The 20,816-nt window shown below is 40.0% G+C and overlaps 2 protein-coding genes across 2 annotated transcripts in view; both read left to right on the forward strand.

Moving 5' to 3' along the window:
* Nucleotides 1-1,153: 1,153 nt before the first annotated feature.
* Nucleotides 1,154-14,236, forward strand: LOC113127271 (T-cell surface antigen CD2-like). The gene is made up of 9 exons (XM_026301702.1): nucleotides 1,154-1,225; nucleotides 6,338-6,422; nucleotides 9,641-9,958; nucleotides 10,307-10,380; nucleotides 10,732-10,912; nucleotides 11,731-11,790; nucleotides 11,979-12,056; nucleotides 12,648-12,910; nucleotides 13,014-14,236. The coding sequence occupies exons 2-9, from the start codon at nucleotides 6,344-6,346 to the stop codon at nucleotides 13,122-13,124; spliced, it is 1,164 nt and encodes a 387-aa protein (XP_026157487.1). The 5' UTR covers nucleotides 1,154-1,225; nucleotides 6,338-6,343; the 3' UTR covers nucleotides 13,125-14,236.
* Nucleotides 14,237-16,049: 1,813 nt separating this feature from the next.
* Nucleotides 16,050-20,816, forward strand: part of ptgfrnb (prostaglandin F2 receptor inhibitor b) — a 47,309-nt gene continuing 42,542 nt past the window's right edge. Inside the window, exons 1-3 of the mRNA XM_026301845.2 lie at nucleotides 16,050-16,366; nucleotides 19,856-19,968; nucleotides 20,319-20,577. Coding sequence (XP_026157630.1) covers nucleotides 16,315-16,366; nucleotides 19,856-19,968; nucleotides 20,319-20,577 — 424 coding nt within the window. The 5' untranslated portion in view covers nucleotides 16,050-16,314. The remainder of the gene's footprint in view (nucleotides 16,367-19,855; nucleotides 19,969-20,318; nucleotides 20,578-20,816) is intronic.

Here is a 20,816-nt window from a genome sequence, read left to right on the forward strand (position 1 = left end):
CCTTCATCAGACGGTTTCATTTTTGGATTGTTAATGTCACCGATTGAGACATATGGTGAACCTGATTATCATTATTTATGTACATTCATGTAAAGTAACTGCATTTCAGCAGAGTCCTGGAGGTTCCACAACAGCAGTGACGCGATGACTTGTGACATGCAGTGAGTGACTGACAGCGTTCGCAGCTTTAGGGGAGAATGTCCATGTGACTGATCGGGGGGCAGAACGGGGGCGGCTCTTCAAAGGTGAGTGTACATGTTCTGTATGAAGCCACAATGTGCACTCAAGGTTATCTATATTACATTTACACTCAACCAGTAGCTTTAGGAAGATAAGGTAAGTTCTCTCGAATACAAATGTAATGGACCCAGCTGACCAAAATAAACACTTCATCTCCAGAATAGTCATCCTCTGTCTTTGTGTTCTATAGTTATATCAGTAATGCAGCCCATTGAGTCTGAGTCATCCACCTGTCACATCTCCTAAAATAATCCACAAACCCAGCACACCTCATGTGCCAGGCTAAAAAAAATCAAACGCACCCGACCTATTAAATATGAATTACCACAAGTCCAGCAGTCACGGTAGTTGGCATCCTCCTGTATTTACCACTAGAGCCAGAAGTAACTACAAAGCCTATTGTTGTAAGACTAGTCCACTACAGTCAGTTCTGGCATGTGCTTCACACTTTTTCAATAAAACCACATAAAGGAAGTGCATCTAGGCACTTTGCACCATTTGAGACATGTCGTCCCCTTGTGTCTCCAAAATAATCCCTCAAATCCAGCACCTCTGAAGGACGGCATTCCCCAGAGATACCCAGCAACAATCTCTCAAGCTCAGAATGCCCTGGGATACTAAGTCTCTAAAAATAACAAATCCAGCACACTGGATTTTTGGACACACTTGACATTTCCCCGAAAATAGAAACCAAATCCACTAGGGCCTATCTGCTGTGAGATCAGGGCTACAGTGGTTTTATGTATCTGTTTTGGTTTCATACAAAGTACGTCATGATTTTAAAAAACAAGACTAAATGAAGTGCAGAAGAGTTGGTTGAATTAGGAAGACAACTTTTCTCCTCTAGTGTTCGTTGATTTCTGCTGTGTTTGCTCTTTAAACTGTGTCTCAAACTTCCTCTCTTCACTTTAGCTTCCTGTTAGTACAACTGTCCTCCAGCCCCTCCCAAAGAACATGGAATGATGGTTTCCCCAGGACAGACAAGGTTGGAGATTTTTAGATTTTAGATTTTCTTTACATTTGTTGCGTTAGTCTGTGTGGGTCCAAATGAAGCAATAGAGCTACTGTATGTAGCTTTATTATATTTGATAACTGGCTGTATTATTGATATGATATGATTTTAAGGTGTATTTTTCTGTCTTTTGAATATTTCATAGTTCATGTCCAGTGATGAACATTGTCTGTGTTGTATCACTTTGTTTTTGGACTTGGAAAAAACCCTGTGTTGATAGTTTTAACCATTAGGATCCAGACTAAAGCCTCTGGATGCCTGATGAAATCTTTTCTGTGATATAAACTAAACAGACATGAGTTTTGACAGAGCTAGGCCTCTAGTCTTTACACAAAATGAAGATTGAATGTCTTGACTGACTTTGGATAAGACATACAAATTCAATCAAGACTTTCTTTAGCCCAAAGAATCTTTAACTAATACATCTGGGTAGGACTGAGCAGACCGACGGTAAAGAGGAGCTCTGTCTGTGCTCCGGCTGTGAAGTCCAGCGAGGATTACAGGGTGTATGCTGCAGATAGTCCAGACTCCTAAATGCGTAACTAAATGTTCTTATCACTGGCTGTCATTATAGTACAGTGGACATTCTTTCCATTGATAAAACATTGTGTCATCATATCAGCTCTATAAAAAGACTGTCTATTCACAAAGTGTGTTTCAAGAGTACAACAAGCTGTACTGGTCTGTTCCCTGTTGGGAGTCCTGTAAAAACATTTGGACTCTACAGCATATCCACCCTGTGTGCAGCTTTTCTTTCACTATTGTTAAGTCCAAATGTTTGTGTGGCATCATTTTTCCATAGACGTAAACTGCTAATGCTTCATTCAACTGGGCCCTGGACTCTATTGTGAAACCTCACTGTCCCCTGTGACGTGAATGCAAATTGTCCACTGTGGGAAAATGATGTCAGTGCACTCCTGATTGGCTTTTAACCATCGTGAAAGATCAAACCCAACCAAGTAGCTCAAACCTTGAAAAAATATGGGCAGCATGAGCTCAGGGGTCTCCTAAAAGTTGCAGGTCCACTGTGGTGTCTTGTCTCAGATGAGTGACAGTGTAAATTAATATTTAGCCATCTAAGAAAATCTTAAGTGATGTGTAGACATTTGTATGTAAATGAAGAAAAATCCTGTTGTTGCTCTGTGCTCAGGTTTGAGTTCATGTTGTCAGTAGGACAGGAGCTTGTATGGTGTCAGTACCGGACTGAAGCGCCGGACTTTGAATGCTCCGTTGTTGAAGGGCGGTCACTGTGTTGATCCAAGAGTGAAGACCATTTGTTTGATGCGGTCTAGTTTAATTGTCTGATTGGCTACAGCTGTTTAGGGCATCCTGATGTGATGATGAGATCATCTGATTGGCTGTTTTGGTTAACATAGAGGATTGTGATTGGGAGCAGAGTTATCTAGAGGGTTTGTGTGGCGTCTTCAGTCTGATCTACAGACAAGTTGGAGCAGAGCAGTGGAAAAATAACTGGTCTATTTATAAAGGCCCATTTAACAGAAGAGGGTCATCTGTGTCCCCTCATAGGAACACAAACACGTCTCCTGGTTCCATCACAAGCTCAGACTGGGACACATAACTACCTGTTCACCTCTTCACATCACAGGACAGAGGTGCTGTCTCATGCTGAACTCGGACCAAATCCGAACACGAGCTGCTTTCATCTAAACCCCAGTGTCTCTCAGAAATACAAAGGGCTCCACACAGTAGAATTGGTAAATATAGTTTAACTTGACAGGGAGTAATAGTGTAGATATGATCCTCTCTGTGTGTAGTTGCTTCCCCAGTGTTTGCCCTGCATGTGTTCATTGTTGTTAATAAAGACTCTGTTTGAACTCTTACTACCTCTCGGTGTTTGCCAGCGATGAGTCTTCGCCCCACAACAAATCCCTGAAAGAAAACCACCTTATTACTTTGAGATTCTTTCCTGATAAGATGCCAAATTAAAGTTGTTTTGTAGAAAATGTAAATGCAGTTCTGAGTATTTGTGATGTTAATGAGGTTAAGTCTTTTTCACCTATTGATTTGTCATTTCCATTGTTTATTGATAAGCAATATAGTGAGGTAGACAGAAAAGGTTTTGGTAGAATGTGCTGCAGTCATATTTAGATGTAGCCTATTCAGTATTTGAACATTTAAAAATAAAATCTAAATTTAAATAAAAGAAAGTCCCCATAGTCACAGACACAGTAGTGGAAGAACAACAATGAGGCTAACAACTGTATTAATAGAACTGATTTCTGCTGCTGTATTCACATGTGTAATGTCCTGGAAAAACATGGTGTTGTCAGGTAGGTGCCACTGCATAAACCATTTACATGATTCAAACACATCAATTCATAATTAATAGATGCAGTGCATTAAAGAGGGTTTTTCTATAATGTTGAACCTCGTGTATGTAATGTAGTGATGCCCCCCTGTGGCCTCTATAGGTACTAGGAGTATCAAACGTGACATGATGCAGTTTATTGCTTGTATAATATATTTTATTTCATTATGTTCACAATTTATAAAATGCCTATAAAACATCAGTTTTTAACTTGTGTTTATACTGAGATCAGAATGAAGAAGTGACTCCTGTATTGCTGACACAAACATGGGGCTAGTTCAGTTAACAGCCATCACTTCTCTTTCTGCTCCCAAACAAATATCAGATTTTTGTCGTTATAATTTTTAGTCATTTTGCAACCATCATGCCAACATGTCTAATCACCAAATGGGAGGTGTTATCTCTGTCATCACTGACTCACGACTGCGAGTCACTTTTTCCCCACTCAATTTGCACAAAATGATGGTTTATATTTTATGTTGTGAACAGATTACAGTACACAGCATCAGATATAAGTACGCACATGTATACAAATGCACATGGGACTAGCAGGAACTATTTTGGGGTACTAAAGTCAAACATGAAACACATATGAAGTTGCTGGAGGATGTGAAACTTAATAGGGCCTGACTGCACCAGATACATGTTTATACACCATCAGTGACAAACATCCTTTGTTTTTTTTCTTCTCATGTAAGTTGTGGCTCTGTGGCTAAAACACAAGACTGTGGGTCTTAGTGCCCGGTTTTTTTTTAATTGCACAGCTCTATAGTTAGAGTATCTTTGAAATCTCTTTAGAATTAAAAATCTGAGACGCTATTCATCTCTTCTTAGATAGCACTATGTTTGTATCAGCTGCCAGCAGATGAGAAAGTACAGTTCTAAGTTATTACTAATGAGCTCTGGTGTCAGCAGGGCATATCCTGCTGTAAGAGCATCTGTGTTGCCTTGTTGGAAACTGATCCTCTCACTGATGTTTTGTTAAAAAAGGCAGGAAAAACAAGATGCTTCTCTCTTGGAGACTGGAGGGATTCATGCTGTCTGTTCTCTGAGAGCCAGAGATGCAGTTCTTCTTCCTAATGCTCATGTGTTGCATTAGTTGCCTTTCCTTTCTCGGTCGTTAAACCCCACATGTTTAAATCCTACAGATTGTTTAGTGTGGTCGGTTTGTGTGCTGCTCCACACACATACACATCTTTGGATGTCAAAGAAGTTCAAGTTCAGACTGAAATATCTGCAACACATTGAAAGCAAATGGAGCAGTTCAAGAGAACAAGTTAAATAGTTTGGAAATGGAGATGTTGCATTGTAGGTGTGTGTGGGTGTGTAGGTGGGTGGGCATTGTGTTTATCTATAGCTGAATGTAATCGCTGATAACTACTGTTTCAGTTATATTTAGTAAAAATTAGAGTGGTTTGCTGTTTTAGGATATTTCTCAGGGGCGTTTTTAAATAAACATGTTTTTTTTAGCGATGATGTCTGATTGTGTTCAGGTTGAAAGATTTCCAGGGCACTGAGGATCTAATGAGAGACTTTTGTGTTTCATTAGATTGTATTATTATATATGATTGAATGTTTTTAAAGCCTAACCCATACTAGGGGCTTTATGTTGGGATGTTTGGCCTGTGTTGATTTCAATGAGACCAGTCTTTTTTCTTTCTTCTAATGTATCATAATATTACTGTTGACCTCACAACATAACTTTTCATATGTGGAACAGGATGCATAGCTAAGATCTTTGTACTATTTTAGTCGTGCTTCAGTGCAGCTTTGTTGGCAAGTCAATATGAATTTCACTAAATGTTCATCATTCAAACGCTTTGTTGACATATAAACCCAAACTAAAATTAAAATCAGCTCTTTGAAATGCTGAGTTCTTGTTGGCTTCATGTTTGTGTTGGGAAACCACAAGCTGATTTTAAATGAAGCTACTTAGGTTTGAACATTTCCTTTGCATTTAGGCCATGGCACAATACAATGCACTAGTATACGCTCAGGAGGTAAAAGGGTGCACTGCCAAATTATACAAATTACTGACGTGACCCACATTTTGTCTCACCTGCCAGTTTTGCAGTTAGAGTGAGCAGGTGATGGTGTGTGGCAATAGTGGTTTTCTGACATTTCATCCAGTCAGATCTTAAAAGCCAAGCTGTTTCATCTTCTATGTGGATTGCAGTTTTGACCTTGTACCTGCTGGAGTACACAGTAAATGTTTTTCAAAGTGTCTTTAAAATTGTAAAATATGTTGAAGCTGTACAGTCATGCCTGCTTTAAAACTTGTTAGATGACGATCAACGTTTTATTTCAAATAAATAAAACAAATTAGTTTTTCTCAAATTACAAATTGCACATCCTTTTTTGATAACAGTAGCACAAGTTTCAATTCCTGGCCTTTTAGCATCATTTGTAACATTTTACACAGACATTTAAAGTGCTGAAGTACTCTCAGACCAGTGGGACCTGGGCTGGGTTTGTGTTTTGCTGCAGGTCCCAGATTATATTTTTAGTTAGTGAAGCAATCGCTTAAAAAAAGAAGCTAACTTCATGCTGTTTGTTCTTTGTTGACTTTGACATTTGCCTCTCTCTTTTTGTTCTTTGACAATGAAAGTAGATAGTGCTTCTTGGATCACTTCCTTTAGAAACCCAAAACACGCAGTTATACAGCGAAACACATGCCCACACACATGAAGGAGGTAGGCTTACTGCTCTGACAGGAAATAACCTTGATAATGGAAAGCGGTTGTTCTTCTTTTCAGCTGAATATGGTGAGGATGATGAAGATGGCTGCTGTCTCCTCCATCACTCTGCTCCTAATCTGCTGCTCCGTCATCACCTCCACAGGTTCAGTTCAATTAAACTTATTCTTTAGTTAGAATATTATAGTGAGGGGTCAGTAGAAAACAGGCTTCTCCATTTACAGCAAATTTTAAAGCTTAACACTTTTCCATGAGGTTTGTGAAAGCAAACTGGCTTTTAAAGATCGTGCTTCAGTTCTTTACTAAACACTTAAATACTAAATGCTTTTCTTAGTTTTAACATCTGTAATTTTTATCTCTTCAAAATTCAAACTCAAACATTATTTTGAGTTTCCTCTTATCTGTTATTTCATGTTCTTTCCGGGTAATATAGTAATATACTTATTATATATAGTATATATATATATATATGTATATATATAGTAAGTAATATATTAAATCCAATTTTTTTCTCTATTGTTGAATATACTCTGACAGTTTTCAGAGAGGAAAGTCATATAGAGCTAAAAAAGCTGGGATTTGTTGTAGCATTGATGCAAAATATGCAGTAAAAGAAATGATCAGCAATTAGCATGAATGGATTCAAATTAAAAGCTGTTTCGGACTGAATGTAAAACTGATTCATTACAGTTAAAGGGAACCAACTAAATGTTTATGCATCTATAAAAACACTGTTGCTCATGTAACTGAGATGAGCAGTGATGAGCCGTGTATGTCAGGTCATGGGTGTGACATTGTTCAAACAGACTTACATTTGTTAATATAAATGTCTTTTCTACTTTTCTCCTCTATTCAAGTGTCTATATTCATTATTTTTTTATGTGTGTTGTGATTGTTGCGGGCGGAAGCAAGTTGCGTGTGCCAAAAATACATCGCACCTAGACAGATAAAAGAAATCACCTAGAAGCGTTAGCTGCAGCAGAAAATGCTGCTGATGTGGTCAAACTGGTCTGAAGTGAGGTTGAAGAGGGCGAACAGGAAACAAAGCACAAGCATTTTGGTACAGGTGACTTACAGAAGCAGCAGTCACAGAAACAGGAGGAAAGTATTAATACTTTTGTAAGCAGCACACAGTAAAATAACACAATGCACCATATGATGACACTGAAATAACCAAAGACAGAGTGAATGATAATATACTTTGTGATTCAATTAAATATAAGAAAAACATGTAAAAATTAGAACAAAATGCCTAAAATGATTATTGAATTATTTCAGTAATATAATTATCAAACAGCAGGTTTAGCTGTTGTGAAGCAACAACATGAGAATCTTCTTGTCTGAGCTAAATGTCACAGCTTCATGAGGACATGAAGGTGTGAAGATATGAGCATGTGTATACACCAAGACTTCGCACCTTCATCTGCTGCTTCCTGGAAAATTGGGGTTAGGCAAACATCAAAATTTAATTATCATAAATTGAAATCAGTTTTCTTTTTACTGCCTTGACAAAAGCGCTACTGTGCAAAAACTACTGTGAATCGTTTTTCTCCAGTTCATTACAGCACAAATTTTCTTCATTTTCAGGATTGTCATCTTGAGCTGATGGGGCAGATGTTATATTATCTTGAGAAATCAGTGTTTAATATAATCACTGTATTCAAATAATTGTTTTTTTTATTTTAGAATATTTTGTTAGTTTCTGTTCTGGGCTTCAGGCTCGTAGTCAATAACCATCAATAACATCTTTTTAATCCGTCAAGGGAATCATTAACAAAACACACTTGTCATTTTATTTGCTGTAACAGCTGCTATGGTTTCAGTGTCACCTCCACAGTGTTTATTAAATCATTCAAAATTATTTGTCCACATAGTAAATTTAGCTAAACAAAGCTGCTCTTGCAGCGACACTGGCTTGTGATCTTATCACAGAGCATCAAAGCGAAGAGTGTTGGCGTCACCGGCGAGGTCCGTTTGGTTCGAGCTGCCACAGACGAAGTGTTTTTCATCTTCATAGAGTCGTGTCGTTCTCTGAGGAGCAGCTTTAAAATCAAAACTGTCAGTAATGCTGCTGACTAGCTGCTGTCCCTTCACTTTGATGGTCACATTGTTCTATGAAGTCATGTCATATATCACCGATGACTCTAAATGATCTGAACACGTTTCCATTGGCCAGTGCTGTGGATTGTTAAACAGAACATACAGTAACATGAGCATGTTCAACAGGTTTTAGTTGGAACAAATGGAGATTGTTGGAAAGAAGAGTTACTAACATTGCAAAGCAGCACTGACGACCACTGAAATGAAGACGATAACTTCATCTTTTCTAGTGACGTCAAGGTGGTGTAAGCCACAAATATTCATAATGGAAATGTATATATTCTAAGTCATTCAATGACGACTCATAAAACCATTAATTTCCTGTGGTTTAACTTGACAGAAAATCAATATTTTAAATTGTGTGATTGCAAACCAGAGAAATTTACATTCTGTGTTCACCTAATTATTTTTGTACATTTACAAGAAATAGGTTTTGCTTTGCTCAGGCTTTGTCACAAGGTGAACTGGTCTGTGCAGCACGGCTGCAGTGTTGCATTGCAGGCTTTTGTCAGTTTCAGGTTTCATGTTGTTACAGGGTCAAAGGTAGATCCAGAGCTCGATCCCAACAAGTGTAAAAAAGCTTAAAAAGCAAACAATGGCTGCCACTTTTGTGGTGGATTCTCATTAAAAAAGCAAAAACAATAAGCGGTTAATCAGAAAGCAGGTCTGCAGGACACTGGATGTTAACATGAACTGTCATAACCTCATTTATCAGTTTCTGCTTGTGCTTGACTGTGTGTGTGTGTGTGTGTGTGTGTGTGTGTGTATGGTGTTGGCTGGTGCAGTGTCTTGGATGTTTTCTGTGCAGCAGCTCTTGACGCTAACACAAGCTTGGCCAGTGGAAATGTGGCTATTGCACAACTTCGCTGCTTTGTCATTATGTGGTTTGATCTGAGGAGAAGTATCTGACTGTGTATGAAGAAACCCTCCCAACATTCATGAAATACTTATCACTCACTCTGTCTTAACGCTTCATTTGTTCCTTGGCGCCGTCAGGTTAAACTCACCACTGGCAAATAATGTCACAGACAGGTTGGCTTGTCATTTCCTGAGCATGTTCATGTTCACGTTAGGCTGTTCTCTTTCTGTGTTCACTCCATTAACATCCCTCTGGCACCCTCCTCCTTTTCTCTTTGCACCACTACAGGTCACTAAGAAAACTGTGTTTTGTCAGTCTGAGAACTTGATGTGAACTGTCAATGACTCGCTGCTGAATTCATTTAATTCTTTTTGTATTTCTCCTCTTTTCTTTCTGTTCCAAAGACTCTCAGGATGTTTGCAAAAACTACGAAACAATGGGTGAAACCATTGTTATTCCTCTGAGCCACAAACTGCAAAAGTCAGAAAGACTGAAATGGAAGCACGGCAATAATATAATTTATTCTGGAAGATTAAATGATACAACTGGAAAACTGTCAGGGACTGTACATCTCAAAGACTTTCAGATTGAAGTTACAGAAAATGGATCCCTGCTGCTGAAAAATGTGAAGAGAAATCAGGAAGGAAAATACGCACCCGAGGTTTTCACAAGTAATGGACAAGCAGTACCGGGTTTGTTTAGCCAGCAGATATGTGTATTAGGTAGGTACCAACAGCTTTTCAGCTAATTTCTTCTGTTTATTCAATTATATCTTTCTCTCCATCTCTATTTCTCACTTTCCTGTGTCCTGAGTAAAGGTCAGCAGCCATCTAAACAGCTTTTTCTGTTGCTTTAGCTGTTTATTATGTTGGAATATGAAGAACTGTGTGTTGTCTTTATAACGACAGCTGATGTGTCAGAACAGTAGAAGCAACTACCCTCAGAAAACCATATTTGGTTTAATATGTTCTTAGTTCCGATCACTACATCTGGTTAATGTTGTTTGTCATATGATCATTAGTGTAAAATGTATTAAAAGCATTGGTTTTAATCAAATCTCCTCTCCTCAGACCGTGTCCCTAAACCCAACGTGACGATGACATGTTCCTCTTCCTCAGTCACATTTCGCTGTGTTGTTGGGCAGGTGAGACCTGATGTACACAGCAGGTTTATTCACAAAGCAGCAAAGGGCCAGGACATGCCTGTGAATGAATGATTTATGCTAAACAAACCTTCTCACACGTGACCAAATAAAGACCAAGTTAAATCAGTTAGAAAATCTGTTCTCTTTGCTTTCATTGACTTTTTCAGGTTTTATTTTTACAGTGTGTGAGTTGGGGATCATAGTATTTGCTGATTCTGGGGCATTTTGCCCAATTTTGAAACTTTTCAAGAATAGTTGAATCTGTGTCGGCATCAGAGCTGAACTGTCCTACATGTCTTACTCCACTTGATAACCCTCTAAGTCATCCTGTGTTGCTGTTTTACCCAACAGGCCAGTGATTTCAATATTCAGTGGCTTAAGAATGGAAAAAAGATAGATGCGAAAAAACGAGACTACACAGTAGAAGCCAAACTAGTGGAAACTTCACCGATCAGCTGTAGAATTTCCAACAACAAGAACGCCAACAACAATATGACCAGTAACGCTGTTTTACAAACCTGCTATTCGTCCAGTGAGTATTAACCAGTTGCTTCCCAAATGTCATCCACTGTATATATTACTAGTTACTGTCATTTAATTACATTACAATATTACTATCTCAATTGTCAATTGTCTACTTTTGCATTACCTTTGAGTGACTGATACTGAAGTATCACTAGTCTATTCCTCGATGCAGAGAGCTCCCTCGGTGTCGTACGGTGATTGGTTTCTCTGACAAACTGAAACTAAGGGGAATATGTTTATCTTGCAAATGTCGCATTTGTCTCAACCAGACGTCACATGATGGATAATAAAATAAAACAATTACCACCGGAGTTCAAATGTGTTGTTTTAGTACTACCAAAAATGAATCAGTAATTCAGTATGTTATTGCATCACAAAAAAGTAACATATTCATGTAATGACGTTACTTTTGTAATGTGTTAGTCCCAAAACTGGTTAGAGCCAGTGACTCTTACTTCACATGTAGTGGAAATGAAATATGGTCAGACATGCTGTAAACAGCTTGTCTGGGGAACTTTTAATAAGGAGACATTTTGATTGTGTTGCTGTTGACACAAAATGACTGTAGTTCTGTGAAAAGGCAGTACGATCAATGAGTCACATGATCGAATTATTCTGACAAGATTTCGTTTGTAGAGAAGAAAAGAAGTGATTGTGGTTCAGCACAGTCATTCAGCAGCCATGGGTAGGACGTGTTTCTGAAAAAATCAGTGGTCACATTACTTCACAGTTTAAAAAGGTCATTGTTCTTCACAATGAAATGTCCATTAAAAAATCTAACAAAATACTTAGTGTGTTTCTTCTCTCTGTTTTTCCTCCATATAGAGATTATCCCTGAAAAAATCTGGGGAATAAGCATCTGGGTCATTGTGGGCGGTGGTGCAGGTCAGTTTAGCTGCACAGTTTAAACATGGCAGTGCTTGTGTATGCAAATATCTCTCCTCACTGAATAATGTATGTACTTAAATAATAATAACGTTCACAGGAATTACACCAGATTTAAATGTGCAATTGCTGATTCATTTTTTTTCTTTGCATGTCTTCTACAAATCATTTTTATCTGTCCTCATCAGCTGTTGTCGTGCTGCTGATTGTCATTGTCGTTATTTTCTGCGTCCGGGCCAGACGGAAAAAACGCTCCCAGCTGGATGGTAAGAGATTGTTTCCAAACTGTCTGGCTGTCATCAGTTATGTTAGGAACCTCCTAACCCTCACTACAGCCTTGGTTCTCACCATAACCTTTCCCAAGCCTGCTCCTAAAATTACAAAATGTCTTTATATTTTTATACAGGACTGAGCATCTTGTAGGCAACATGGTGAAATAATGAAAGTCTTAAAACAAATCGAGATCATTTCAGCTGATGTGGTGCTTCTTTGGTGCATATTACCAAAATCGTTTGATATTTAATTAGCACAGATCAGTTGGAGCCTTGAGACCCTGGAGCTCTGAGTTCTGGGTTCTCAGGACCAGTGCAGTCCAGGTTATGTGGAACACGTGGTTATTAACTGATTGACAGCTCAGTGTATCCAGAGCAGACTCTTTGGTAGACTGTGTTTACTGTGGTCAATGTGTCACCTACTTTTAAACCCATGTTCTCAGACCAAATCCATCCGTCATGACATGTAAAAGTATAAATAATACACACTAATATATCAATATAGACTATACCCAGAGAGAGTAAATGGATTGTCATGTTGTTTCATTTTGACTCATTATCTGTGCTAATTGTCTTACTCAACAGACGAGGAGGAGCTTCGTTTGGGGTGGAGCAATCAGCAACAACAGCATCAGCATCAGCATCAACATCAACATCAACATCAACACCAACATCAGCATCATCCTGCTGAACATCCTCAGCATCATCATCATCATCATCACCAACAACAGCCAGCGGGCCACACTGGACCTCGCCAGCATCGCGCTAAACAGCAGCGCCAGCCTCGCCCCAGAGCCCCTGAGCCCCCCAGTGGTCACCCGGAGCCCAGCCCCAGACTAGCGGCACAGGTAGGAGGGTGAAATGGATCTGTGGCTGGGTCGCCAAGGGCTGCGGTATGTGTTGAGCTGTTCATCAGGCCATCAGTTCAACTTTTTTGTCTCTCTCCTCCAGGGCCCCAAACAAATTGTTAATGATGATGATGAGCAGCCTCCTCCTCTTCCTCAGCCCAGGAAGAAAGCTCCCAGACCCCAAAGAGGTCACCATGTGAGTGATGGAATTTAGAAAACATAAAACAGTTTTTTTGTGTTTTTTTTTAATCCACCACAGAAGAGGAAATCATCCGAACTTATCGTGACAAAGCAGAATTTAGTCACATACGTCATTATTAAAACCTAACAGCAAAGTAAAATATGCTCAGCTGAATTTCAAACTTTAAATCCTGACAAACTGTCAGTTTTATCTTACACAACAACATGATAGTCAAACTTCAACTGTCCTGATTTGTTGAACTGTCTTTTGTTTTTCTAGCCATTAAAATCTCAGATTTATTTGCATGAGGACAACTATTATATCAAGACAACAAATTATTATCTTGTTACTGCGGAACAATTTATTATAAATAAAGAAATATGTATTTAATTGTAGAATGTGTCCAGTCAAAAAGAGCAAGTTTATTATTATTATTATTATTATTGTTGTTGTTCATGTACTGTACACTGGTCTGTGAGCTGATCGAGCTAAAAGTGAGGCAGAGCTGTCAGAGAGCAGGGGTATAGGTGGCCTAAGACCTCACATGTTGCCTGGCAGTCTCAGACACGATGCTCCATTAAAACACAACTTTGCGCCTACTCTACCACAAAGAAGATATAAGGAAGAGTCAGGCCAGTTATTTCACTCCTGCTTCCTGTTAGCCAAGGTGCTGCCTATTTACCTGTGTAGCTTATTTACCTTCTCCCTGAAAGTCAAAGTAGAGTTTTTGTTTTCTTTTTCAAACTTTTTAATGTTTCTTAATTTAACTTTTTAATCACAGCAGCCTCTCAAACTCAGGAGTCTTTAACAAAACCACAAATCTTTTAACGTGTATTTGTCTCCTCTTCTTCATTATATTGTATTTGTGTTGTGAAATGGTGATAAATAGAAATGTTTAGTCACATAGAGATTTTCTTTTACCACAGGACTTTGCATATGTTTTATCATGTGAGGACAGAGCAGCTAATGTGGTCATCATTATGTAAACAAATGTGTGTGTTCATATAAGGAAAGCAAACACCTGCATTCATGTGTCAATACACTGCCAAACTTTACATTATGATTATGTATACATGTGTTTACTTTTAATGTAAAGATGTAAACTGTACCCAGTGTTACTTTAAAATAAATGGTATAAATTAAAATGTGGCATTTGCAGTAAACTGGAGGAAGTGGAGGTTTGAAACGGAGTCACTTTCATCTTTGCAGCGTGGCTTGTTTTTCAGGCTGAAGGCTCAGATCAGTGAACACAGACAGTCTCATATCCTGTGTTTTTGCTGAAAATGCACTTGTGGTTTTGAGTTAGTTGTACTTGCTGAGGTACTCCAGAGTACTGTGTGTGCGCGTGTGTGTGCGTGTGTGTGTGTGTGTGTGTGTGTGTGTGTGTGTGTGAGAGTGTGTGAGGGTGTGTGTGTGTGTGTGTGTGTGTGTGTGTGTGTGTGTGTGTGTGTGTGTGAGAGTGTGTGAGGGTGTGTGTGTGTGTGTGTGTGTGTGTGTGTGTGTGTGTGTGGATCAGATATTTTCTTCGCTTTCAATTTTATGGTTTTATCAGAACAGCACAAACTTTATCATCAGACATTTTTAATTTGTTTTCTGAAAAAAGAGAAAATGTTATTGATGAATTTACATAATTTTTCCTACAAACTCTTCATGTGTCATGTCCAAGAGGAGACAGTGTAATGTCACTGTGTAGCCACAAGATGGCGCCACTGCTTTATCTTTTCTAAACTGTGCAATCAATCGACTTGAACTCAGACCAAACTTTACTGCATTTAGTTTGAATTTAAATTGAGGTCAATAATAATGTTTTAATGATGATAATTATTCTTTACATTCTGCAGCTAAAACAAGAACTAACTATAATGACTGTATATTACTGTTGCCTTGTAAAGTACTACTACACACACTAGTATTTTACATTACTTCCACTTCAACTTGTTTGTGTTGCTGCTATAATCCACTTCTGTGTTTTTTCTCTCAGCTGAGAATGTATTTAAAAGTTGTTCCTACTCCAGATGATTTCAAGCTGGTTTAGTGGTTTTCTGACTCTGACATGTTACTGTAAACAAGACTCCAGTGGAAAAAGAGTTTATCATCTCAAATGCATCATATGTGAGCTGGCTGACACAGACTGGTTTGGACTAAAATGCTGTTTGTTCATTAAAACCAGATCCAGAGCCAAGTATCGTGGTTAATGAGTGATCAGAGGGAAGGGCAGTCAGATAAGACTCTGTCCTGTATGTGTGTGTGTGTGTGTCACTTTGAACAGATGCTAACATGTTGAGTAGTAGGCTAAACACACTTTCCACTCTGCCACACACACAATTTAAAAATAGGACACAAATGTATCAGAGTAGATGAACCACAAAGTTTAACCTCTGACCCTTGAGTCTTCTCACCCCTCCCTGGTTGCAGGGTGCCTGCACAGACACTGGTGGAGTGGTGACCTTTGCCCCACCTGGTGATTCTGTGTAAACACCCAGTGTGGGTCTGGCCCTCACCAGGAATGTGTCAGCCTGGTTATCAGGGCAGCCTGCAGGAACAGCGACAATCGGACACTGAAATATTGTTTTGTTTTGGTGGACTGTGCCAAAAATTCGAAGTATTTTGTTTCCCAAAAACATTTTTCACAGTCCCCAGGTCATGTGTAGTATATTTCAGATCGTTTCTTATGGGTGTGATTTTATAACATTATTGTTTTTATTTTATTTTTAATTGTAAGAGTCATGCTGATGAATTTTGCTGTGTACATGTGTAAACTACATGAAGGGATGGACCCAGGGACTGGTCTGATGTGTAGTACAGACTAAAAAGTGCACCAGAAACCAGGTGACAGTAACCAGTCACCTGGGGACGTCTCTCTCTCCACCTGGGACCTCCCTGTTTCCCTGCACGCCTCCCTCACACCGTCACCTTACTTCCGGCGCTCTCTCTCCCTCCCTGTGCTCCCATTCCCATGCACCCATTACACCGCGTTCATGTCACTGTGCAGACCATGTAAACGCTCCCGACTCCTTTTTTTTTATTATACTGGATTAGGAGGCGCGGTGTGCATCCGTTTTGCTGTGCGGCTCCGCCCGGTGTGCGGTGCGGACCGACTGCACACATCTGAGTTTTATTGGATTGTCCGACAGCGGCGGGAGAGGACTTGTGTCACCCCCACGCAGGACAAAGGAAACGAGGGGGAATTTAGGGCGAAAGATCCGAGTGGAAGCTCAGAGAAATGAACATGGAGATCCGTCTCTTGACGCTCGTCTCTGCGGTGGCAATGCTCGGTAAGAAACATTTTTTTTGCTTGGCTGTTAATAGGCAATTAACTCATATAAACGTGAAGCCGTTTTCCTTTTAGGTGACGCTGAAGTGGAACTCAGTTTAGAAATCTACCAATTTAATGTTTACGTGCTAATTGGCAAAAACACATAATCTCTAAATGATAATTTAAAGTATATTCAACATCCTTAACATTCATTAACCACGTCGGCGTATATTTAATCCATATACATGGCTTGATTTCTTTTCATTTGAACTTTTTCAACTTGGTTTCTGCGTCTAGCTGCCGCACTCACTGAGTATTTTGAGGGAAGTATTTTTGGAGAGCAACAAGCGACACAAAATCAAAAAGTTTAGTTTCAAGTGAAAAAGAAATATAACTTTGCTTATTGCTTTGTGCCGAATTAAAGACTGTATCCAGTACATGGCAAATCATTAAATAAGCTGTGCTCTCATTTGTGTTTCCATGTGACAGGAAAGCAAAAATACCAAAATGTCATTTTGTTAAATGGAGTTTGGCATGAGAGTCTGAGACCCACCAGCCGGTAGAAAATGTTCCTCTTTGGTAGAAGCTGCTGTGCTTTTGTGTTTACTAATATTACAAAGTCATTTAGATGGGTGACAAATTCCGAAGTTAATTAAGACATACAGTATAAAACATTAGGACCTCAGCAGACGAACCTCCTGGTTTTCTATTACCTAAAATAGAAGCAGTCAGTGTATAGAAAAAATGTACTGCAAAAATGTTTTTACACAGCCCGAAACAGTTGGAAAATGTTTAATAATAGTAGAAAACAATAGAAATACTCATGCTCACCCTCTGGTCATCAAAACCAATTAGCCAAGATGAGGGGACCAGTTTGACAGGGTCCCATTAGCCCGCTTAGAAGCCAAACCAGACTGGCCATCATCATTACCCTGTTGGCCTTGCGTCCATAGAAGAGTCAAAGCAGCTGGACTAATTACCAGACAGGTCTGGACCAGAGGCCAGACACCGGCCAGGCATGTTTCCACCTCAAGGCCAAACCAGGCTAAAGAGTAATGAAGTTACCATGTTTGTGAGCGGTGAATGTCACAGAGACCTCCTGCCTGTTTGTGTGTGAGTGACTGCCTGGCTTAAATTAGTGCAATGGAAGATGATCGGATGTCGGCAGCACTCCTGGTGTGTGTTACTGCAGAAGGGAAAGTGGTATATCCCACAGTTCAGTTCTCATGCCTCAGATGAATTTAAACATGCAGAGTGTGGATATGTCTCCGAGCTGCTTGGTGCCCTGAGGTCGTCCCCAAACACACCGGTGCTGTCTTAGGTGGCAGTGTGGGCATGAAACCAGCTGACGTTCGTTCCTGTAACAACCTGTGGATCATTTGCCTTTTTTCTAACCCAGTAATTTGTCAGTGATGCATGATGGCTGCACTGCTGTCTACGTTGAAGTGCACCACAGACGTTTCAGCAAAGAGGAGGTGTTTTGCATTAATCTTGCATTTTGAAAGCTTAACTAAAGGAAATGATTTGAACCCTTGACTTAATAATTGAGTGGTGCAGCAGAATCCAGCTGACGTGTTGGTGTAGTGAACCTCAGACAGACTGGAGTTTCTTGAAGTATGGTAAAAGTTCAGGATTTATACTTGTTTCATATCCCAGCTCCTGAGTATCAAATGTGAGGCGAAGATAGAGATGAATTAAAGCACAGACCACTCCTGACAGAGCGTCAACAGAAGCTGAAACATACAGTAGCTTTTATGCCCTGCTTATTTCATTGTGACTTGTTACTTACTGAAGCAGAACGAGCGGCTGAAAAAGCTCACACTCAGCAGGCCCTCACACATCACACCAGGCCAACTGCCAAAAACTCAAGTATTGGTGGACTCGCTCAAGTATTGATGGACCATACAAGCACAGGGCCTGGTTAGAAGCAGAAAACCCTTTGTATCTCCGCAAATATCTCAGCTGCATCCTCCTCTAAGTAAAATACTGCTTTTAAAATAACATCATTTCAATTGTAGGTGTGCGTTGGGGTTGAACAGCTTTTGTTTCAAAAAGTTGCAGCAGAACCAGAGATGTTATCTTTATTTACTGCACTTGTGAAAATCTGGTGCCTGTGTTGCTCACAGTGCAATGAATATACTCTGATACTGCTCCTCTGTTCCTCATTTGAAATGTTAAGATGCAAGAAGATCCATGTATGCTGAGTAAAGTGCACGGTGCTGAATTATGTTGTTTGCCCTGACGTGGACTGTTTAAAGTTATTTAAGTGTTTTACAGTGTAAATGTGCTTTTCTCGAGGAAAGCTGTGGTTTATTACAGCGATGGATTTGACTGTCAGCTGAGAACTGACAATGTTCATAACAAACACTTTGGCTGATAATTAGTTCACATTTATTTGGCTGAACTTGAGAGATTTGTTCACTAACTGAGTTTCAGTGGATGGAAGAAGTTGTGTGACTGAATCAGAAGTCTCCTCTTAGTGTAATCGTGTGTCTCTATTGTTAAATATCACCTGTAGAAAAAAGAACTGGAATCAGAGAAGTCATACTACACATTTTTTTTGTTCTTGTTGCTATGCAGTTTTACTCCCTAAAGGTTAATACCTGGCCATAGTGTGAGTGTTTCATTTTCTCCACAGTGTACTGTGTGTCAGAAACATGAGGTGTTCGTTTTTATTCTAACTCAGCAGGATGTGGCATCTTTACCTGTAGCTGAGTACACAAACACACACAAACACACACAAACACACACAAACACACACAAACACACACAAACACACACAAACACACACACACACACACACACACACACACACACACACACACACACACACACACACACCGGGCGGAGAGCTGCAGTGTGGAGGCCTGCAGCCACATTTCTCCACCCAGGAGTCAGAGTGTCAGTGAACCCACCCGGCTCTACATAGCTCAGCCAGACTCTGCTGTGCAGCTACATGCTTCTCCCAGCTGGAACGTCACAGCAGTTTAACACTGCACACTCACTTTGACTCAGGAGGAACGTGAACCGGGGGTTTAATTTGATATAATTAAACGTGCAGATGTACCTGAACAGCACTGACGATATCAAAAACAATAGAAACTAAATTAGAGTAACTTTCATATTTAGATCTCGCTCACTTGGTGTTTGTTTTTGAGGAATCTTTAAAATTTCCTGGAGGGCTGCCAGGACCAGCAGGTTCTCCTCTTGCCAAACTCCGTGATGTGGGCATTAGTGTATGTGTAAGCAGAACTATGTGTACTGGACACAGAGAAAGGAATCTGGGTTTTAACACAGTCAGTGTCACAATCTGTATCACTCAGCTCTGCGCAAGTTACAGCAGGTCCTGTACCTGATTGTTGGTCTCTGCGTGTTGAAACTGAGCTATTGTGTGCACTGTTTTTATTCTTCTGACGACATTATCCTTCAATGAACCTGAAGGATAGTGCTGGACTGCCCAAGCCATCTGTCCGTGAGTCATTTTTGTGTATTTCCTGTCTGTCTGAAGGTGGGTGCTTGGCCCGGGTGGTGACAGTGTCTCCCGGTCCATTAGTCCGGGTGGAGGGTCAGGCGGTCTCCATCAGGTGTGATGTCAATGACTATTCTGGACCTCGTGAGCAGGTAATTTTCATGGACACACCTGTGTGCATGTGATCTTTCTATTAGAGCAAAGACTTTGTGTAGGACTTTGAAAAGATAAATAAATATCTCATTACATTTTTATTCTTACATTTGTGCAGTAATTTCCTGAAACAGCTGGTCTATGTAGTTCGCAGCAAATTTTACTGAAACTGAACTATTTTCAGCTGTTGATTGATACATGTTTGATTCACTGAGTATTTACTGCAGCAGGACGACACAAACTAAACTGTATTGTTTATGACCATGGACGAACATGTCAGGCGCATTATTCTGTGTATTGCATCTGAGCCTTAACATGGCGATCATTATTATTATACTCTGTCCTGCAGGATTTCGAGTGGATGATGTCCAGGGACGCGAGCGGGTCTAGGATAAAGATAATCTCCACCTTTGATGCCAGCTACTCCCACCCGTCCCTCAGTAAGCGCGTTGCGTCAGGTGACATCTCAGTGGTGAGGCTCCAAGACAACGAGGTGGAGCTGAAGATAGCAGAGGTGAAGTCACTGGACGCCGGTTTCTACTGGTGTCAAACGCCGAGTACTGATTCCGTCATCAGCGGCAACTACGAGGCCAAGGTCCAGCTCATTGGTAAGAACGAAGTGTGTGTGCGTGTGTGTGTGTGTGTGTGTGTGTGTATATGTGTGTGAGAGAGAGTTTAGTCCTTTTATGTGCGTGTGAGAAGCTAACTGGATGTGCTGGTTCATTTAACAGCCATCCCCATGATTTACTAATGCTCTGCTGGCCATGTACATATCCTCCTCCACACACACTCACTCTCACTGGGTTTAGGCAATCACTGACATATAATTTGGCTTTCCCATGCACAC

The sequence above is a fragment of the Mastacembelus armatus genome, chromosome 2 (assembly GCF_900324485.2).
Source record: "Mastacembelus armatus chromosome 2, fMasArm1.2, whole genome shotgun sequence".
In the NCBI taxonomy this organism is placed as follows: domain Eukaryota; kingdom Metazoa; phylum Chordata; class Actinopteri; order Synbranchiformes; family Mastacembelidae; genus Mastacembelus; species Mastacembelus armatus.